At 41.4% G+C, this 22,312-nt stretch overlaps 2 protein-coding genes across 6 annotated transcripts in view; one reads left to right on the top strand and one right to left on the bottom strand.

Annotated features, from left to right (window-relative positions):
• The window catches only part of gpr137 (G protein-coupled receptor 137), a 12,053-nt gene extending 8,305 nt beyond the window's left edge, over positions 1–3,748 (top strand). For 3 of the 4 annotated variants that reach the window (XM_036005784.1, XM_031280036.2, XM_031280037.2), the window contains exon 8: positions 1,892–2,308. In XM_036005784.1, the coding sequence (XP_035861677.1) occupies positions 1,892–1,988 (97 nt within the window). In that variant the 3' untranslated portion in view covers positions 1,989–2,308. Of the gene's footprint in view, positions 1–1,891; positions 2,309–3,554; positions 3,557–3,735 lie in introns of those variants that run through there. The other variant, XM_036005785.1, reaches the window with a different exon arrangement.
• A 1,923-nt stretch (positions 3,749–5,671) lies between these two features.
• Positions 5,672–21,987, bottom strand: syvn1 (synovial apoptosis inhibitor 1, synoviolin). 2 transcript variants are annotated; one of them, XM_031280034.2, is made up of 16 exons: positions 21,777–21,987; positions 19,994–20,145; positions 19,767–19,859; positions 19,467–19,619; positions 18,725–18,773; positions 15,725–15,828; positions 14,547–14,673; positions 14,329–14,428; positions 13,637–13,702; positions 13,172–13,288; positions 11,847–12,004; positions 10,107–10,244; positions 9,768–9,914; positions 8,973–9,156; positions 7,665–7,780; positions 6,442–6,659 (listed from the first exon to the last, which is right to left on the bottom strand). In XM_031280034.2, exons 2-16 carry the CDS (start codon positions 20,123–20,125, stop codon positions 6,442–6,444), a joined length of 1,902 nt encoding a protein of 633 aa, XP_031135894.1. In that variant the 5' UTR covers positions 20,126–20,145; positions 21,777–21,987. The 2 variants fall into 2 exon arrangements, with proteins under 2 accessions (XP_031135895.1, XP_031135894.1); XM_031280035.2 differs by lacking the exon at positions 21,777–21,987 and having other exon boundaries at positions 5,672–6,659; positions 19,994–20,125.
• Positions 21,988–22,312: the final 325 nt, after the last annotated feature.

The following is a 22,312-nucleotide window of genomic DNA, read 5'->3' as shown; positions in this document are numbered from 1 at the left end:
GGAACTGACCTTTTGTTATTATAATCACAGCCATCTAAAAAACTAAGAAAACCAAGAGAATATTCACATTTGAAAAGCTTGAACCAGATATTGTTTGCGGCCGTTGAGACTGCAACACAACCCCGCAGATTCCAAACCGAAACAAGGTCAGAAGTTTTTTTTCAAATGTCTCCGGTTTAGGCCTCCTGCACACTGCCTGCGTGGTGTGTCCGTTTTTATTTCGGCTCCCATGTTAACAGGTTAACACTGCCTGCGTGACACGCGCATTTTAGAAAACGCGTGCATGCTAGAAATAGGACCGACGCCTATTTTTCACGCGACACGCAAGCGTGTTGGAAGCGTTTCCAGGCAAAATAGAATAGGAAAAGATGTTTATATGTCATTTTGACACGAATACATATTAATAAATGACATGTTGATGTTTGAAAGTCTCGAGGTTTTGATATAAATGCAGATATAAATAATAAATAAAAAAAGATTTTCTAATATTGCACCTGTCAATACAGAATGAAATATTCTGTAGCCTATTTTGCCGTCAATACTGCCGACGTTGTCTTTGCTGTAATCAAATCAGTCTATATTTATGTTTAACATGGTATTTCATTTTATCAATGGGAAACATCCATGTGTACAGACAAGGCTAGCAGCAGCAGCAGCGGCATCAGACACGTTTCTGGTGTGAAAACGCCACGCAGCTGACACGCAACAGAAACGCCGCGCTCACGCCACGCAGCCAGTGTGTAGCCGGCCTTCAGGGCTCTGAAACACCAGAGCAGTGTGAATGCAAGGTGTAAACGAAGCAAAAGACATTTGTCCTTTAAACCAAAATGCAGCAATGTAAATGTAGCCTGAGATTAATAGAGAAAGTTGTCGCTGGTTCAAGTCCCTCTACGGACCAAAGTACGTTGTTGGACTGGTAGCTGGAGAAGTTAGGCCAGTTCACCTCCTGGGCACTGCCAAGGTGCTCTAGAGCAAGGCACCGAACCCCCGACTGCTCAGGGTGCCTGTCCATCGACAGCTGCAGCCCCCCCCCCCCTCACTCTGACATCTCTCCATTAGTGCGTGTATAGCAGGGGTGCCAAACTCAACTTCACTAAGGGCCACACTGGAAAAGGAGAATCGTATCAAGGGCCAGACATATAGAGTTTATTTTCATGCTTTTATTTTGAAAAAGTCAAATATCTTTGACTGTATTAGTCCATGTCTCATATAGTCTTCTCACTTACAGTTTGGTACACATAAAGCCCTAACAAAAGGCTGCAAATAGCTCCTTAGAAAACTTAGAATTTAACAAATCAAGCAAAAGATTACATTTTAAAAGTCGACTCACAGCAACCTGTTTCCCAGGTTCCATTTCGAAAACTCTCTGCTTCTGTGGGAATTTCTGGGAGTCTCAAAGTCGGCAAATCTACCAAATTCTGCTCTAAGTGTGGTGTAGTTGCCATTTGAAAAAACAGTTTCCTGTCTTTTTGTTTTGGCGCACAACTAGGCGGGCCAGCATTTATTGTGAATCTAAATTGATACGCGGGGCCGGACCAAAACCTGCCAGGGGCCGGGTTCGGCCCGGAGGCCTCGAGTTTGACACACATGGTGTATAGGTACTGAGCATGTGTGTGTATTTCAGGCCTGTGTGTAATGTGTGTTCTAACAACAGAGTAAAAACATTGGAATTTCCCTTGCGGGATGAATAAAGTATAAATGATTCTAATTATTAAAATAGTTGGCGCACAAATCAATGATGAAAGAGAAAGACCCTCCAGGGTGTCTGAGGGACAAGTCGTGCAAGTTTAAAAAAATATATTATAATGTCAGGGTCTAAATAAATCCAGAACAGATGAATAAAGCGATTTGGTTGATGTTCTGCTGCATGCTTCTTCTCCCTCCGTTTCAGCTGGTACGGCTCAGAGACGGCTCCTCTCCTGTTTGCCAGCAATCCACCAGATCAGGGCCAGCAGCACCACTCATTCTACTCCACCCCCCAGAACTGACCGGGACTTCAGGGTCCTCCGTGATGATGTCATCTCCCGGATGAGACCGCGCCCAGCTACCACCCAGTAGCGCCGCCCTCCCTCTCTGTGAACAGTTTGGTTTTTTTAAAACTGAAAACCTCAGGAATTCATCGACAAAACGGCGAATATGCACCTTGTAGTTTTTGAACAGAGACTATATTGAAAATATTTCTTGGGTCAAAGAGGACAAACTTGTCGGGACAAGACAGACACAGCCTCTTTTATAAAAGGTTAAGGTAAGATTTAGTCACAATGTGTTGATGAAACAAGGTAAACTAGCTCTTACAATTCCTAAAAAATGTTTTTGCACATTTAGCTTCGTTAGCATTCCTTCTCCTTCTTAACCCTTCCTGTTGTCCTCGGGTCAAATTTGACCCATTTTCAAAAAGTTTATACATTAGAAATTTGGGTTTTCTTTCAACCGAAATTGTCCAAAAACATAACGTGGATGGTTCCGTACAACCATTACTCTTTACAAGTAAAAGAAATGATCAGTTCACTACTATCATTGAATTTGGGTGCGTTATTCAGTTTTATAGCGTTTGGAGAAACAAAAAAGATCAAAGAATGTTGGAAAAAAAGTGACAAAAAATGTCCAAAAAAAGTGCAGAAACATCGACAGTAACATCGGAAATTTGTGACGAAAAATTTTTGGAAGGACATCGGGGAAAAAAGCGACGACACTTTTTGAAGAAAGTGACAAAAATGTCACCAAAAAAAGTTTTAATTTGAAATTTTGACCCAGAAAAAAATAAGAAAGTTGCATGGTCGATGGGAAGACAACACAAGGGTTAAATTAATGCACATAATGTATTTCATCAGCTTGCAGCTTGATAACTGACCATACTTCCATTGTTTGCAGTTTGGTGTTTTTTCCTACACTGTGTCAAGTGTATAGGAAATCGACTAAGACCAGTAATGTCTTTTGACACTTCTAATAAATAAATCCACATCAGCAGCTGACTCTCTTCTAACCGGAGACCTATACACATATTTTGGTTTGTATGGCACTTTTGCAGAGTTTCATCGTTTTTCCATTTTGAAAAGTATTTTTGATTGATATTACCCTCATGTACAATTGTATTTTGATGGGACGTTTAACTTATTTTATAATGTAACCTTTTAATTGTAGTTAACAATCCTATGTTCTTCTACTTTTATGTCTTTACTGGAATGAGGCTTCCTCATAGCAACCAATCAAATGGCTTTGTCTTAACCACATGATTGATATTTACTATGTAAACAACAATCCAATAAAAATTTAAATCTAAATGAGCTTTTTCAGTCTGTGGCTAAGCAGAAAATAATGTGGGGGGAAAAAGTGCTGTGTGTACACCTGTTCTGGCTAATTTACTACAAACTGTATACTTAAAGGTGCCGTAGGTAGGATTGGGAAGATCCAGGACTTAGCCAAAAAATGTGCCTAGAAATCTAGACCACCCTAGCGGCAGCAAATGTCGGCAGATACGGCAGAGTTGCGACGGTTCTGCGTGAATTCCCTGCTACTTGAAAACAAAGAAGATGGCTGCTGCTGCTGGCGAACAGCGGTCTTTGGAATCGGCTTTGGCCGTGACTCTGGAAGACTTGGAGTTAAGCTTTTCTTTGAGAAAAGAACAAAGAACGGCACTGAAGTCATTCTTAAAAAAGGAAGATGTGTTCAGACTTTTGCCGACCGGATACAGCAAAAGTTGAATCTATCAACTAGCGTTGCTCTGGTTGGTTGTAGCGCTATCCTATTGCGTGCAGAGGGAATTTGAAAGACAACCGTTTATCCCGCCCCTCGGATTGAGCCCTGCCGATGGTGAGTTCCCAGACCCAACATCTTGATGTGGATCTGGCTTGTCAGGCTACCTGCTTTATGTAGTTCTACTGGAACATAGGGTCAGTTTCAGCAAATATGACAGAAAGTTAGTTTTATAAGTCTTACCTTCTGCATCTTTAAATAGTGCACTAGCGCACACTTTCCAAAGCATGCCAGAGTGTTTAAGATTTTTAAATGTTTAATCCATTGGTGAACATCAGGTCTACTTTTAAGTATTGTCTTATCCCGGTCATTACACTATTTTACAGTTCTGTGATTTCTGCAGAATTTCCTAATCAGTTCCCAGGAATTTTCCCCGGAAAGAACAATGTAACTTGATACTTAATATACGGAAAATAATTTGCTTGGTAAACACAGGGCAGCTGAACGTCAAACATCATTTTGACAAACGTGTAAAAGAACAACATTTCAACAAATCAGTTTACAATATCAGGTTATGTTCACACTTGGCGTATTTCTTTTGACAAGAAAAAGTTGACTAGGGCGCTTGTTTTGTTGCTATGACAACAGCTAACGTTAGGTCTGGCTACTCATTGGTCGGCTGTCAAAAAAGCCTGACGTAGGGCGTTTTTTCAGAAAAGTTGAACTTTTTTCAACTTCACATGGACGCAAAAGACATGCCTCGGGCACCTGGGTAGCTTACCTGGTAGAGCGGGCGCCCATATATAGAGGTTTACCCCTCGACGCAGCGGCCACAGTCTTCATCTGTCCTATAAAAAAATAAAGGCCTATAATGGCCAAAAAATATTCTTTGAAAAAAATAAATAAAAAAAGACGCCCTGAGCTGCAGAAAAAAAAGTCAGCGGTGGCCTTTAAAAAAGCACTCACTTTTTTGAAAACACAGTTTACTCCATAGGATTAGAATGTAAAACAGACGCTGGCAACTTAAAGGTCACATGGCATGAAAATTTCACTTTGAGGTTTTTTTAACATTAATATGAGTTTCCCCAGCCTGCCTATGGTCCCCCAGTGGCTAGAAATGGTGATAGGTGTAAACCGAGCCCTGGGTATCCTGCTCTGCCTTTGAGAAAATGAAAGCTCAGATGGGCCAATCTGGAATCTTCCCTTTATGACGTCATAAGGGGAAAGGTTACCTCCCCTTTCTCTGCTTTGCCCGCCCAGAGAATTTGGCCCACCCATGAGAGAGAGAGCGACATCATGGCTTTCAAACGAGAAAAGTGGCAGTTGGTCAAGGCCACACCCCCACCCTCCACCTTGCCCCCCCCTCTCTCCTCCTCAATAGCATTTAAAGCTACAGACACAGAAATGGCACATCCTAAGGAAAGCTCATTGTGGGACTGGCTCTAGTGGCTGTAATTCTGCACCAAGGCTGAATTTCAGGAAAGAGACTTCAGATACAGTATTAGGGGACCACTAAGGTCTATATAAAAGATACTTCAGATACAGCATTAGGGGACCACTAAGACCAATATAAAAGACTTCAGATATAGTATTAGGGGACCACTAAGGTCTATATAAAAGCATCCAAAGAGCACCATGTCATGGGACCTTTAAGAAAAGACGCCAAGTGTGAACATAGCCTTAAATGAATGCTGAATGGAAGATGTACTTGGGTTGAAAGAGAACTATTCTTTCAAGGAAATTCAAATCGTCCCTATAATAATTAGTACCAAAACACATACTTCTATCCAGGAAACTTCTGACAGATCTGTAAGTTGAAGCATTACTTGATGACAATAACATTACAACAGTAAAAGCACACATGATCATTTCTTAAGACAATCTGACTGGGAAGGGCTGCAGACCTTCTGGCAAGAGAACCTTAAAAACTTCTTCCCAAATAATTTGAGCCTACAAAACTAAGAGTGATAATAAGTTCTAATTTTACAGTTCAATCTTTTATTCAAAAGGCAACATTAAAGCTCCGACACAGAAAGCCTGACGAGTCTATGAGCAACACATTCCAACTCTATTACATCAGTTTGTGAACATACACACCGATATACGTGTTGTGCCACTGTCATTTCAGTCAAACAGTTTATTCTGCATTATGTACAGATCATCCTATTAAAACTCTTTATACAGTATTTACACATTCAAATAAATCGGCGTGTTACAACGACTGCGGTGGCGACAGAAGACCGACGAATGTTAACGAAAAAAAAAAGAAAGCCAGAGCCGTTGATCAACTTCCCCTTTGATTTGAATTCAATGCAGATGCTGTGTAACATGTTGATGTGGGGAATGGGACCACCTTTATACTGAAGAAAGCTGAATTAAACAACAAATCAAAGTGCAGGCAAAGAAGCTCACCGACAGTAAAACTACCAAACACAAATCCAAACAGTCTCTCCCTCTCTCACACTGACCAAATAAATGGGTTCGAAATTCGTCTTCCACTCGATTAAACCTACAAACACCTGCAGTACTCTTATTGCAGTAGTCAAAAAAAAATGAAGTCGTGCTATTGCTTTCTGACACAGCAACAGTCCAGATAAAGCGCTACCGATCATTGCGTCTCCCGGTAGCCTGAGTCCAACTCGATGCAGTTAGAAACCTGAGCCTGTGGAAGCTCCCAGTTCCTATTGGTCCGGAGCGACGTGTCTCGAGTCGGAACCATGGATGAATTCAGAGAACAGCACACGCGGATCAGTTGTCTGGAGGGGGTGAAGGGGATGGCGGTGATGTTTCCAGCTTACGAAGGCGTCGGCGCCTCAGCTCAGCGGCGTTGGGTTCTCCGTCCTCGCCCTCCTCCCCCGCCCCCGCCGCTCCTTCGTCCAGCTCTTCTTTTCTTTCCGCGCCCGAAGCGGTTGAAGAAGTGGAGTCGGCTGGCTGAGAGGAGACTGTAGCTCCGTCCACCTGCTCGGCTGGAGACGAGAAAAAAAATTAAATAAATAAATGGATTCAAGGTTTTTGATAGAAAGCTATAGTGCAGGGCTCAGCAACCTGCGGTTGCGGGGCCACATGCGGCTCTTTAACCCCCTGCTCCGTCCGTACACTACTAACAGGTCCCTCAGGTCTTCTAACCAGGGATTACTGGTGGTCCCACGCACCTGCTTAAAAACTCAGTCCTTCCAGAAAAATGCAGAGTTTTTTGTGATTGTTGCAGGCAAAAATCCTTGATTATGCGGCACGTTTTCTTAAAAAAATGCGATGGAATATGCGGGATATTTTATGCGATGAAATTGTGGGAACTTGCAAAAACGGCGGTTTCATCATGGCTTCATCGCGGGGTTTGCAGCTTTTCGATGATGTTCACGTCGCGTAACTGCGTCACTTCAAAACGTTCCCATGGCAACAGGGGAAAATGGCTGCTCTTGTGTGAAGTAAACGCAACATTTTTCAACTTTCTGCTAAGATATATGTCACTTTTTTGCAACGAAAATGCGCGGATTATGAAATCAAGCAAGCCCCGCATATTTTGCGCGGAAATCAGCAATTGATGCGGCGCAAGTGCGGCGTATTTGAAAAAAATGCGGCAGATTATGAATTGAATTATGCGATCGCATAATCGCGTTTTTCCTGGAGGGACTGGAAACTAATAGGTGACCGTTCCTTTGAAGCGGTGGCTCCAAACCTGTGGAACGCCCTTCCTGCTGTCCTACGCTCTGCAGTCTCTGTTGAAGCTCTTAAAAAGCAGCTGAAGATGCTTGTTCAAATTCGCTTTTGACTCACGTTTAGGTTTTAATCTTTTAAATGATTTTCATTGGTCTTTCAATTATTTTTACCTTGTTTATTTTCTGTTTCTGTATTTTTTACAAATGTTTATCATGTGAAGCACTTTGTGACTTTGTCTGTAAAAAGGTGCTATATCAAATAAACTTATTATTATTATTTTTATATAGTTGATGTGAACCGTCAAGTCTACTTACAGCTGGAGGAGTCCCTCTCCCGGCTGGGACTGGCCGTGCTACTGCCCGCTGCAGGAGGTGAAGCAGCGTCGTCTGTCCCACTGGCTTCTCCAGTGCTGCCCTGAGTCCGAGGAGGGCTGTGGAGGACACAGCAGGAGAGGGACATTCAACAGGAAACCCAAAAAGTCAACAAACAGGTCAAACTTGAGTCTTTTACACGTATTCATTCTAATTATAAACAGTTAAAAGGTCCCATGGCATGAAAATTTCACTTTATGAGGTTTTTTAACATTAATATGAGTTCCCCCAGCCTGCCTATGGTCCCCCAGTGGCTAGAAATGGTGATAGATGTAAACCAAGCCCTGGGTATCCTGCTCTGCCTTTGAGAAAATGAAAGCTCAGATGGGTCGATCTGGAATCTTCCCTTTATGACGTCATAAGGGGAAAGGTTACCTCCCCTTTCTCTGCTTTGCCCGCCCGGAGAATTTGGCCCACCCATGAGAAAGAGAGAGACATCATGGCTTGAAAACAAGCAAAGCATGGCAGTTGGTCAAAGTCACACCCCCACCCTCCACCTTGCCCCCCCCTCTCTCCTTCTCAATAGCTTTTAAAGCTACAGACACAGAAATGGCACATCCTAAGGAAAGCTCATTGTGGGACTGGCTCTAGTGGCTGTAATTCTGCACCAAGGCTGAATTTCAGGAAAGAGACTTCAGATACAGTATTAGAGGACCACTAAGGTCTATATAAAAGAGACTTCAGATACAGTATTAGGGGACCACTAAGGTCTATATAAAAGAGACTTCAGATACAGTATTAGGGGACCACTAAGGTCTATATAAAAGAGACTTCAGATACAGTATTAGGAGACCACTAAGGTCTATATAAAAGAGACTTCAGATACAGTATTAGGGGACCACTAAGGCCTATATAAAAGAGACTTCAGATACAGTATTAGGGGACCACTAAGGTCTATATAAAAGAGACTTCAGATACAGTATTAGGGGACCACTAAGGTCTATATAAAAGAGACTTCAGATACAGTATTAGGGGACCACTAAGGTCTACATAAAAGAGACTTCAGATACAGTATTAGGGGACCACTAAGGTCTATATAAAAGAGACTTCAGATACAGTATTAGGGGACCACTAAGGCCTATATAAAAGATACTTCAGATACAGTATTAGGGGACCACTAAGGTCTATATAAAAGAGACTTCAGATACAGTATTAGGGGACCACTAAGGCCTATATAAAAGCATCCAATTAATGACTAATTCAAGCTTATTTTGGGATGATGCGACTTCAACAAAAAGAAGGTTTAGTTACACGAGCGTGGCGACCGTGCTCAGGTAGTGGTGGATGTTGAGCATGGCGGCGTCCAGCAGGGTGTGGATGTTCTGGAGACACTGGAGCCTGGCCTCGAGGCCCCGCCGCCCTTCTGCCTCCAGCTCCCTCAGCTCCTCTTCGGACAGCCGGGTCAGAGAGGGAGGAGGAGGGGGCATTGATGACACTGGAGGAGAGGCGAGAGGAGGCGTTAACACAAACTGGTCCGGGTGAAACAAACTTTCAACTTAAGCCCTATTGGCACGGGATTAGTATTACCCTGTAACCTCTAGTCATTTGTAATAATTACGGAGGTTGTCTGTGATCTTTATCCCATGCGAATAGGCCATGTCTGTAATTTGTCGAGTAAGAATTCCCCCGCAAATGACCTACCGTATTTCGCCAAGTAATGATACATCGATCTAGTGTGAACACTTTGTAACTAGATTATGAAAAGACACTCTTTACAACAGTGAACAGACAAAAAAGAAAAAAGGGAAATGCTAGGTACTTTCACACCCTGTGACCGGATAGTATGTTGCTATGGTAATGCTCAGCACTTCCCTAAACAAAGGCTGAACAAAGAAGTCAGACAATATTATCATCATGACTCATCCACATGTATTTAAAAGGGCACATTTCTTATTATTTCTATTCTTATAAATGAGTAACACAAGCTTCCTTCCCTGTATTTCTACTTTCTGCAGCAGGTCATCTTTTGACAATAGTGTCAACGTCACCAAAGCGTGTATTTATTTTATTTTAGTCTGCGAGAGAGTACAGAGTGTTCGTGATTACCGAAGGGAGGAGGTGGTGGCATGGGCAGCCATGGTGCAGAGGGGAAGGGAGGCGGGGGGAAGGAGAAGGGGAAGCCCGGCATGGCCGGTCCTGGAGCAGCAGCGCCTGCAGCGGTGTCTGCAGTCGACGCAGTGGCCGGGCTGGAACCTGAGGATACAAACACACAAACATTTTGGGTGGATGTCAAGATAGTATAACATCAAATAAAACAACACAGGTGCAAAGATACTATCTGTAGCGTGACATTGGCAAACGGTTTCGGATACTTTGGGTTTGATTATCCTTTTTGTGGTGTGGTAAATTGGCTAATTTGTGGCAGGAGAGCCAGGTTATCCTTACCAGCTGCTTGCGTAGCCTCTGTGCTGCTTCGCGGAGCATCGGTGGCACCAGGAGCTGCAGCAGGAGGAGGTACTGCGGGGAAGGGACCCCAGAAGGGGAAGACACCCGGAGGAAAACCGGGTAACATGCCTGGGGCCACTAGAGAGGAAACGGAACAAAAGGGATCCTTACCAACCCTGGAAAATGGTCCAAATATGTAGTTACCATAGGACGCTTCAAAACACATTTAATATGCTTTGCAACATGGTCAACGTGACTGGCTAGACTACTTGTTAATTAAGCAAGAAAAGTTGGACTGAAAAACATATTGAACTAAGATTTCTGGAGTAGTTTCTCAAAACGTAAAGGTCCCGTATTGTAAAAAGTGAAATTTCCATGTCCTTTTTATATTATAAAGCAGGTAGTGGAGTTATGTAAATACTGTACAAGTATTAAAACATTGTGAAAGTGCACACAGCCCGTATTCAGAAACTGTGCCATCAAGACTTCCGTACGGTTGTGATGTCACAACCATACTATATAAAACTATACCCCAAAAAGTGCTGCTAAAGTCATTCCCCGGCTGCAATGACAGAGGTGCAGAGGCACCAAGAGCACAGATGCGGAAGACCCGGAAAACACTGACCAATCAGAGCAGACTGGGCTTTATGGGTAGAATTTAAAGCAATGTTGCTATGCAACTTTTCCCTCTTCGGTCCCCCTACAGGTTGTCTCATTGGAACTACAGCCGCGTGAGCTATAGTTTCAATGACCAAAGCGGGAAAAGTTACATAGTGGCGCTTTAAACATGTGACTTTAAAGCCCAGTTTTCGACGAGACAAGATGAAACTTGCAACTACTTGCAACGCAGCGCTCTGAAACCTGCCAGTTTACACCAATATGTGATAAGACTGGCGGTTGAAACAGGCGACGTCCCTTACGTTCCAAAACCAGCCACTGGCGACTGGGTCGCGGGTGACACCATCAGCTGGCTAGAGTTGAGCTGAGACGGGCCAGTTGAAAAAATCTTTGGTCTGAACTAGGCTTAACCCTCCTGTTGTCCTCGGGTCAAATTTAACCCGTTTTCAAAGTTTCTTTATCAGAACATTTGGGTTTCTTTAAACCTAATTCCCCAAAATAACACAGGTGGTTCCATAAATCACTCTTCCCAGTAAAAGGAAGGAGCAGTTCAGTACTTTTATTGAATTTTGAGTGTTTTATTCAATTTCATAGCATTATTCTGACTAAACTTTGATTATCCATCAACAAACAGTCCTCTGATCTTAACTTTTAAACAAAATAATTAATGATTTCTGCTTTTTTAACACAGAAAGTGGGTTAGTGTTAGTGGTGTATATACTGGTGATAGTGAATAAAAGTGCTGAAAACGTGGAAAAATTCAGTTTCTGCGCACGAAAGTCACCGGACGCCACAATCTTCTGAACATAGCCATACTGAGAAATCCAGAGAGGGTTGTGTGGAGCTGATAGTCTTCATTAGCTTTGTAGCAACTCATTTGGCAATGGCTTGAATGTGACGTTCATTATTATAAAAAAGTCACGCAAAGCTTTAAGCCCATGAATGGAAACATTTCAGTAGATATAAAAAGGAACATTGTGTCTGCAGTATTGCACAAGTTGTTTGACAGTTTTCCACCCACATGACATGTGTTTTACACCGTCAATAATGTGGGTGTAGGCAGAAGGCTAGAAGCAGGGAGAACAGAGGTTGTGTTCATGTGTACTGGTGGTTGACTCTCACTGTTGGCGGGTGGGGCTGCGGGGGCGTTGGCCGGGGCCGCAGGAGCCGGGGGCGGAGCCTGGGCCGGGGCTGGCGTCTGGTTGTTATTAGACGCACGGAGGACGTCCATGCGACAGGTTGGGCAGGTCTGCTGCCTCTGGAACCAGGAGCGGAGGCAGCTGTGTGGGGGGGAAAAGGACGTCAACAACGCTATTACAAAAACATGCAGCAATGCCAAAGGTTCTTATTTTAAAGTTACTATATGTAACTTTTATGTTTCTGAAACTGTGTAGTTTTTCATCTAATGATCATAAATGACCCCTTAACAGCAAACGAGACTAATGGTGAAAAGAAGGCTATTTTCCGGGCTTTCAACAGATGGAGACAACTACGGGATTTTAAATGATTCAAAGCCGACCCCGAATTGGCCCTCAGGTATGTAATATGTCTATTTCATTCATAAAATAACTTCACAATGCGCGATGTGGTTGTACGTCAGTAGCCTACAATAAATGACATCCCCCTTCCATTTAGCGCCCGGTTTTAGTTAAGATCTATCCAGGCGAAATTACCGTATGCAATACTTGAAATACAATTTTGCATCTGTAGCTTATTCTCTTATTGTAAATGAATGATTTTCTGTCTGAGCAAAACATTCATCGCAAGTATATGACCTCCCCGTAACGCTAATAACTCAGTAATATACAGAGGGTAATACAGCGCCGTAAAGAAAAGACCTTAACGACAACAGGTGTGGTAAAAACACTACCACTTTTGTCCAAAGCGGCCGCTGGAATCAACACAAACTGAAAGTTACATCTAGCCACTTCAAAGGAGAAATCCGGAGCAAAATGAACCTAGGGGTTAATAACACATGTGTACCGAGTCGACCGTTCTCTGGGATATGTTGTGGATCGCAAACCGCTAATGCGAAAGTAAAAAGAAATCTCTATTTCTATACCACTAACAAGGCTCAAAATAGCACCACACTTCCACGGTAGCACAATGAGGGTCCCTACATGTAAGCCAAAGCATTAGAGGAACTTTGTAAGTGTACAGACAGTTTATTAAAAAGATAGATTATAAAGACTGTACCGTTCACGTATACAGGTGGGCGCCATCTTGGGAAAACAGTCACGACCAGTCGAACGACAAACGCCGTGCTTGAGCTATGTTACTGGTTACTGCCGGTTCAATTTGCGCCGACTTGTTTACTGTTTAAATACAGGAACTGTGTGTGCTATCAGCTACTGTAGATGCTGACTATATGGGACATCTACGTAGTTTCGATCGTTTGCAGTCCCGAACCTTACATGCCGAGTCCGACTGGTGACCACATGGCTCACCTGGAGTGGAAAATGTGATTACAAGGTAGTTTCTTGGCTCCGGTGACCATTTCCTCTCGGCAGATGATACAGACGTTGTCAGAGGCCTGCAGATCTTCAGGAGTAGCATCAGGGTACCTGAACACAGGCAACAGTTAGAAGATTAAAGAACAGCAGAGAATTGATTAGCTAAGGTTTTATTCAGTCTTGTACTATAGATTTAAATGTATTGTCTGCTTTCAAATATCCCCCGGCTAAAGATTACCAGCATCACTGAAAACTGTCCTGAAAGAAGAGCTAAAAAAAACAGACTAGCCAAACAAAATGTGTACATACGGCTCAATATATGAAATATTATGTATCGTGATTTTTTTTTTGTGACGATTTTTAGAAATCGATTCTTTTACCTAGAATCAATATTTTTTTTATTTATTTTAGTATTTAAATACAATAGGGTGCAATCAGGAAAGGCTCAACATTACTCACAGTGTATTCATATTGCGGATGGCTCTCCGAGACATTATAGCATCTGTTACAGCTTTCTTGAACTGCCTGAGAGAACAAGAGGAAACAATACCAATCTCAAAACACGCCTATGAATTAAAAATATCAAGTGACGAAAAATAATATTAAACCTTTGTATAAAACTTACAGTTTGGAAATGTCACTTAAAATATGAAATAACATCAAGAATTGGAAATGACCAAACTCCATTTACAAACATTTTAAAGGAGACATATCATGCTAATGTTGTAAGTTCATACTTGTGTATTGGGTGTCTTCCAGAACAGTGTTTACATGCTTTAATGTTAATAATTTCCTCTGTCTGTCTGTCTGTCTGTCTGTCTGTCTGGCTTTGTTTTAGCGCCAGTCTCTTTTAAGGCCCTGACACACAGAGCCGATAATCGGCATCTGAATAGCTTTATGAATCCTATGTTTTCTGATGTAGACAGCCAAAAACAAACTACTGGGTTGTCTTATTTCACAGTTTGTGGGCTGGTAGCGCTCCAAATACCCAAATGTATGTAAGCACTGAGAAAGTGAGTTTATGATGATATGTCCCCTTTAAGAATATTTAGAGAACTCTACTGTCTGTTATATGTCAGAGGAGTGGAAGTAACAAAAACGTAATAAACCTTGCGAGCATCACACAAACACACAGGCACACAACTGCTCACCTCATAGCCAGATACATGGGCCGAATGGCAAACAGGGGGAAGGTGTGGACCTTTATCATGATGGTCATGAAGGCAATGTACAGGAGCACTTTGATGAAACCTGGAATTAAAAAAAATACATCAGTTCATATTTCAGTATGGCTGCCACTATTTTTTGTCTTGAACTACACACAAAAATACCCCGGCATCACATTTGGAACTCCAGCTGAATACAGTACCTGTGAAGAGCTCCGTGTAGAGCATATAGACGGCCTTGTTGTCCCAGGGATTCTCACTCTGCAGGTCAATAGTGTGCAGAAGGTACTTAATGAAGGTTGTGAGCACCATGGTCATCAGGATGGCATACTGAGGGGCACACACAGAGAAGATATCCTAGTGAGAACATTTGTGTCCATTGTTGTGTGTGTGTGTGTGTGTGTGTGTGTGTGTATATTAGCAAGTGTTATCCATAACAACCGTGTGGTATGAAAAGATTAAAGTAAGAGGTTGTGGTGAACAGTTCTCTGGACTCGTGACTCAACTTGGACTTGCGTACTGATGACTTGGGACTTGAGGATTTATGAAATCGGAATCGAGCATTCATGAAATAGGACTCAGAAGTTGGGTGATGTTTCGGACTACTTTTATGTGTAACAGGCAGTAGTCTATATCCACGGCGTTCCACTTCCGGGATTGTTCAGGTGCTGCTGGAAATTCTGCCGGATGTCCCTCATTTCGGCCGGATGTCCGTCACCTTCCGCTTTCTTTGTGTTGGCGTTCTAACCTCCGGTGGATTTCTGAGGACTATGGTTAACTGCTCCTCAGATCTCTGCAGGGTAAATCCAGACAGCTAGCAGTTTTCTGTTGCACGACTAAAACAACCTTTGAACGTACGCATGTTCCACACACGTCATGGGCGTTGCTCCGTCCGCCGCCCATTACGATTGTGATTGGTTTAAAGAAATGCCAATAAACCAGAGCACATTTTTCTCCCATCCCGGAATGCTGTGTGGACTAGACAGACCTTCCTCCGCGGCGCTGTGGAGGAAGGTCTGGCAATGCGAGACTAAACAGGCGAGTACTAGAGTCCTGGACTCGGACTAGAGTCCGACTCGAGTCTCTATCCTCTGGACTTGTGACTTGACTCAGGCTCGAACTCCGATAATGGTGACTCCACTGGGACTCTTGTTTAGTGACTCGGACTCGAAAAACACCGGGGACTCGAGACTTGACTCGGACTCGACAGTTGGTTACTCGACTACAACACTGATGAAGCACAGCGGGCTTTTACTGTACCTCCGACATGTCTTATCTGTTGTTTGTTGTCTTATATTATATTGCCCAAGGTGGGCTAAATAAGCATTTTAAAGCTGAAAACAAAGAGCTGATATTCAGCTTCAACTAAAGTATGACAAACCTCAAATCCAAAAACAAGCTGGACTGAGGCTCCTCTGGTAATGATGCTGTGACAGGCATGGTTGACAAACAGGAAGTCCAGGACAGCCAGCAGTCCCATGAGAGCTGCAGGAAATAAAAGAACACTGAATAAGACTTCTGTGCAGAAGCTCCACAGAAACGCGGAAATCAACATCTTTGATTTTGCCCAAAATAAACAAGTAAATACATTGTGTTTAAAGACGTATCCGATGGATAGTTATTTAAAAACTTGAATAGCTACTGGTAGGGCTGCACGAGATATCTTTTTTTTTTTATTGTTATCGCGATATCAACTGGCGCAATAAACACCTTGCGAAAGGTTGCAATATATTGCGTAATACACTTAGAGATGTTTTGTGGTAGTTAAAAGAAAAAATCAATCGAAAACTGCACTTTAAAATGTGTCGTTGTGACTGGGTTGGATCAGTGGGTGGAGCGGGCGCACGTATACAGAGAGGCTTGTGCCTCGACGCAGAGGTCCAGAGTTCGAGTCCGACCTGTGACGATTTCCTGCACGTCTTCCCCCTCTCTCTCCCCTTTCTCACCTAGCTGTCCTATCAATTAAAGACAGAGAAGCCCCAAAAAAAAAAAATTATATATATATATATATATATATATATATATATATATATATGTCGTCATTCCTTTTTTTCTTTTTTTGTGGTGCCTTATATTTAATTCAATGTTCAATTTGTTCAATAAAATTTTGCAATTTGTTGTATTTTAGCAGAATACTGAAGGCAGCAAAAATGCAGAACTAAGTACACTTTAATATCTGTTCATTTATCGCAAGTAATGTCGTTATCGCTATATTACTAGACTACATCTTGCACTAACTGTATATTGACTTCACTACTTCTCAGCATTCATATAGACTATTTATATATACTGCGTTATAACTGATCACTGGATCCACATCACTATCTTGCCCACAATTTAATTTTGCACTAACTGTTTTCTGACTCTTTACTAGATCTCAGTAGTTATAGATTGTCTATTTCATGTATATTATGTTATCACCATTTCACTTTCGCATATCCATCGACTTACATACACCTCACTTTGTGCCGGCATTGAAATGCCTACTTAATCTGTACCTTTGTAGCCTAATGTATTTTGTTTTCTTGCACTATGTTGAATGTGAAACTGTATGTTGTCTTGTACGCTTACGCTTTTCTTGGCCAGGTCGCCGTTGTAAATGAGAACCTGTTCTCAACAGCCTACCTGGTTAAATAAAAATATTGAACAACCTTATTGCATATCGCATATTTTGCTCATGTGGTGCAGCCCTAGCTACTGGGCCTGATTCTGGAAATCAAACTGGAAATGAGCATGAAGCCCTGACAGAGCTATCAGCTGTCCTGGCAGCATTCATGTAGAGCCCATTCGTTTCTGTGATAACAGAATCATGGACGGAAACGCAAAATTGAGAATTTAAAAAAAAGAAGAAGCTTGAAGACCAATTCCATTGGGCTCTACATTAAGTCAGTGCTAAAAGCTAACTGGACATTTGAAAATAGGACTGTCTAAGTTTCTAACCGAGCGGTAAAGAAAACTGTAGTTTTAAAAAAAAAAAAACATCTTAAAATAATTCCTAGTGGCTTAGGCCCAGCTGGTTTACCAGGCTTGCAGTACACTGGGGGAAACACTGGTATGTAATCAAAGGGCCACTTAGATCACTATTTAAAGGTGCTCTAAGTGACGTGACGCGTTTTTTTAGGCTACAACATTTTTCGTCATATACAGCAAACATCTCCTCACTATCCGCGAGCTGCCTGTCCCCTGAACACACTGTAAAAAAAAAAGTGGTCTCTGTAGACAGCCCAGGCTCCACAAACGGCAAACAAAAACAAACTGCACCAACCTGCACCACCAAACATAACAAACAGTGTTCCAGCCAATAACTGACAAGAAGGAGCTGGTTACATCACTTAGAGCACCTTTAATACATCTGACAAGATGACTGAATGGATTTTTGTATTAGTGTTTAGAAAATGCTGTTGTGGTTTGTTAATATCAACCATTTTACTGGTCTGTTGTGCTCCATTAAACTGTGGTGCACCTGGCCTCGTGTGCAAACTGCAATGCTTTGCATACGGTTTCATTTCACCAAAAGACTTGTTTCATAAGTACAGAAGATGCAACGGAAAGAGGCTGAGACAGAAGTCAAAGATTTATTAAAAAATAAATTAAAAAAAACCCAACACAGTAGGGTGGGGAGAATGATTTCTGCCGAAGCTCATGATAACGTGTAGGGGTGGGAAAAATAATCGATTCTTAGATGCATCGCGATTCTCTCTAGAACGATTTGATGCTCGATTCTGATAAGTTAATAATCTGAAGGAAAAAAATTGTTGATTTTTATTTATAGTTACTTTCTCAAGACAAGTACAAATCTGAAAACAGAGTGACTGAAAGAGGATGGGATAATGGACGACAACTTAGAGTTTAGGCAACCGTGCAGAAAATGTATATTATATACATATAAATGTATATATTCAGCCAAGGACTGCTGTCTAGTAATAGCAGCAGTCGAATTAGACATACATAAAATAATCAGGCAAAACACACATAGGCTGTTCATCTACTTTATCACATGACATCTGACCACCTCATGTTTCATGTTCTAAGAAGCCAATTCTCCACCTTTAAACATGACTGAGATTACTGGGAGAGAAGGGGACTTTCACAAGCATGTTTAAGGCTTCAGCATGGAATGACTACACAATAAAAACCTCAGTAGACAAAACATTTCATTAAAACTTGTGTGTGACAAATATTGTATATGTCAGAATCGAAGCTTTGTCTAGCTGCTTTGTCTAGAGAGTGATTAGCAAACTCTGATTTATATGTATATTTTTAAAAATCACGCATGGAAATGTACATAAAAAAAATTGTTGCATCGAGATGCATCGATAATCGGTTTCGAATCAAATCGTGAGGTGCCAAGAGATTCCCACCCCTAGTAACGTGTACTTACATAATACTCTGAAGTGAAAAATCCAGGATATGTTCGGACTCCGTTCCATCTGAAATAAAAAAAAGAACGAAAAACACAGAAACAAACATGATTTACATGCAACTTTAAACATGTGCAGCCACTTATGGCTATTAAATCATCAATTGTGATTCTGAATGATCTTTTTACATAACGATTGCCAACACCATTACAGGTGCACCGAAACCTGTAACATGTACCAGTTTGTTTGGTATTCAGCCAAGGAATGCTGTCTAGTAATAGCAGTTGGGTAAAGCTTCCTAACTAACATCCAAACAATACTTTTCAACTCAAAGTATGGCACAGTAAACACTAAATACATGACTGAATTATCAAATCGGACAATATCAAATAACAATGTTTGTTCAACTCTGGTATTACATTACATTACATGTCATTTAGCTGACGCTTTTATCCAAAGCGACTTACAATTGCTATATATGTCAGAGGTCACACGCCTCTGGAGCAACTAGGGGTTAAGTGCCTTGCGCAGGGACACATTGGTTGATGTATTGCAGTGGGAATCGAACCCGGGTCTCCCACACCAAAGGCATGTGTCATATCCACTGCGCCATCACCACCCCCAAGTGTGGTATGCCGCACACTTTGTCCCATGTTTCTTTCCTACTTTTAAACAATGTACTGCATGCATACGGATACAGTGGATTAAGTATACTGTGTGTACTATGTAAGATAAGGAAATTGTTTTTCCCTCATCACTCACAAAGTCCACCCGGTCCTCAGCCAGCCAGTGAAAGCACTTCAGGAAGAGCAGAAGTGTGAAGAGGGCGACAAAGCGAGGGGAGAAGTCGTCCCTGAACACAGTGAACGCCAAGCACGTCTCAGTCACAGCGTACCAGGAGCGCTCAATCAGATGCTGAGGGTGGACAGGAAAGACACGTGAACGCACATAAACAAAAGATGCTGATTAGATAAGATACATTGTTGTCATTTAAAAGCTGAGATCATGCACTGACTGCATATTAAAAATGAATGGGAGTCCTAAACATAAAAACAACTCTACCTCCATTTCTGCAGCCCTTAGCTGTCCAAAAAACACCTTCCTCATGAACTTTCCCAGCAGAAAGACCAACACAAAGGCCTGAATGTACAACACCTGATACCAGAAACAAAAAATAAACAAAAAGCTTAATTTGTCTCAATGTCACTGGTATGGCCTTCGAAGAAATATTGTCAGCTATCTTGAGTAGCAAACTCAAGATTTGACTTTGACTTTAGCCCTGCTCTTACCGCCATGCTGGGGCTGCTCTTGGTGAGGTAGACCACAGTCGGGTAGAACTGGTGTTTAAGGAGGTAAGCATGTGCCACCACAGCCCCAGTCAGTGCCAGACTGGTGGCAGTCACCAAGGTAGCTCGCACCATTTTGGACTCAGCTACAGATACTGCCGGGGGGGGGGAGACACAGATGAAGTGAGAAATAAAGAAGAAGAAGGTGAAAGTGAAAGCTGATTGATGTAGCAGAGCAGCATGCAAATAAAACGTAGCACTACATTTTGGTCAGATATCTCTCTGCTATGTTCATTTGTCCCTGTACATATTATATATTTATATACATACACATTTATACATATACACATACATATATATACATACATACATACATACATACATACACACACATACATATAGGGATGCAACTAACGATTATTTTCATAGTCGATTAATCTGTCGATTATTTTCTCGATTAATCGATTAGTTGTTTGATCTATAAAAAATGTCAAAACATGGTGAAAAATGTAGATCAGCGTTTCCCAAAGCCTAAGAGGACGTCCTCAAATGTCTTGTTTTGTCCACAACTCAAAGATATTCAGTTTACTGTCACAGAGGAGAGAAGAAACTAGAAGATATTCACATTTAACAAGCTGGAATCAGAGAAATCAGATTTTTTTTTTAATAAAAAAATGACTCAAACGATTAATCGATTATCAAAATAGTTGGCAATTAATTTAATAGTTGACAACTAATCGATTCATCGTTGCACCTCTAGTTCATTTGTCCCTGTACATATTATATATTTATATACACATTTATACATATACACATACATATACGTACATTCACACACATACATATAGATACATAGATACATACATATCACTATACAGTATATTCCTTGCAAAATAACAAATACACATTAATTTAAATGTAATGTTCACTACACATGGTTAACTAACGGAAGGCTTTTAGGGCTGGGAGAAAACACAGACCTGTCAACCAGCCAGGTGAACAAAAGTGTACTGAAGTTTCTACCCTTACTACAAATTACTTTTTAAAAATAGCAATCTGATTAGGACATTTTAATGAGTTTTGAGTAATAGGATTTGAAGGAAAAATGTAACTTTTGTCAAAATAACTGATGTATGAAAGACTACAACTGATACAGCATTACATTACAATAAATCCCCAAGTCACAGCTGGAGTTTAAGGTGAATAAGGTTAGTAATATTTTATTTAGGCCAGACAACCGAACCCAGTGTATCATACATCAATGCAGGCAAAATGTTCAAAAAGAAACCATTACATGCTTGATTTCAATTCCTCCTGCATAGATGCTCAGCAGCGCTACTGATTAACATTGGGTACACTCCCACTATTGCTGCTACTGAATCAATCCCTTCTATGCTACATTTATTACATTGAATGCAATATAACAAACTAGCTTTTCACCTATTTTCGCTTATTAAAGTAGCTAAACACCAACATGTATCGTCATAGAGAAGTGGCAACTCTTTTAGCTAGCATTAAAGCTAACATGGTAAAATGAAGTCTCTAAAATCCGAGCAGCCTTGTGAGAGCTTTCCGAGAAAAAGAGACATTTACTTAAGATAATAAGCTAGTTACATACTTCTCAGAAACATAAATATATATATTTTTTTGTATTAGTAACGTTACTTTACTCCAGAGTCTACCTACTGTCAAAGACAGATAATTAGGTTAGTTAGCTAGAGCTAGCTAACGATAGCCAGCTAAAAGGTAGCTAACGTTACAGCTGTCAGTACTCTGCGGGACTTACCGACTCGAAGTCTGCGGAAGACTTTCTCCTTGCTAATTTGACGGATGTCTCTTTGCCTGCTAAAATCTCTATTTTCTTAGCAACTACTCCATTTCGATAGTTTCACGGTAGCCTCTCTATAATATTTATTATCCTCGCCCTGTTCGTCTGGCTACGTGTTTATCTTTGGCTTGCTCCTTGGGAGCCACATCACATCCGGCTGCTAAGGTAATTTGACGCAAGAGCAATTTAAGGCATCACTGACACACAGCGTTACTTGGTGTAAAAAGCCGTTAGAAAAATACTTTATCTTGAATATTGAATTCAATATTTTTTGCATTCAATCGCAAATGTTCTGAGTTGTATTTGTAAATGTAATTTGTTGTATTGTATTTGTAAATGTTAGGTGACCCACCTTTTAGGAGACTTACGGTAAATACCCAACGTGGACCAATGGGAAGTTGTCAGGCTGGGTTTAATCTGCGTTACATTATCCTGTACTGTAACAATATGGGAATACTGCACAGGCAAACAAATAACTCCAGCAGAAATATAAG

The sequence above is a fragment of the Sander lucioperca genome, chromosome 1 (genome assembly GCF_008315115.2).
Source record: "Sander lucioperca isolate FBNREF2018 chromosome 1, SLUC_FBN_1.2, whole genome shotgun sequence".
NCBI classification, from domain to species: Eukaryota; Metazoa; Chordata; class Actinopteri; order Perciformes; family Percidae; genus Sander; species Sander lucioperca.
Note: the sequence above shows the minus strand (reverse complement) of the source record. Positions and strands in the feature narration are given on the sequence as shown.

Excerpts from the sequence above, each read along its gene's own strand:
- syvn1 (XM_031280034.2), bottom strand. The coding sequence starts at position 20,125 with ATGGTGCGAGCTACCTTGGTGACTGCCACCAGTCTGGCACTGACTGGG. Across the intron at positions 19,620-19,766 it reads TAAGGGCTGCAGAAATGGAG|CATCTGATTGAGCGCTCCTG; the intron begins GTAGAGTTGTTT and ends GTCCACCCTCAG. Across the intron at positions 13,289-13,636 it reads ATCCGCAATATGAATACACT|GTACCCTGATGCTACTCCTG; the intron begins GTGAGTAATGTT and ends GCCTGTGTTCAG.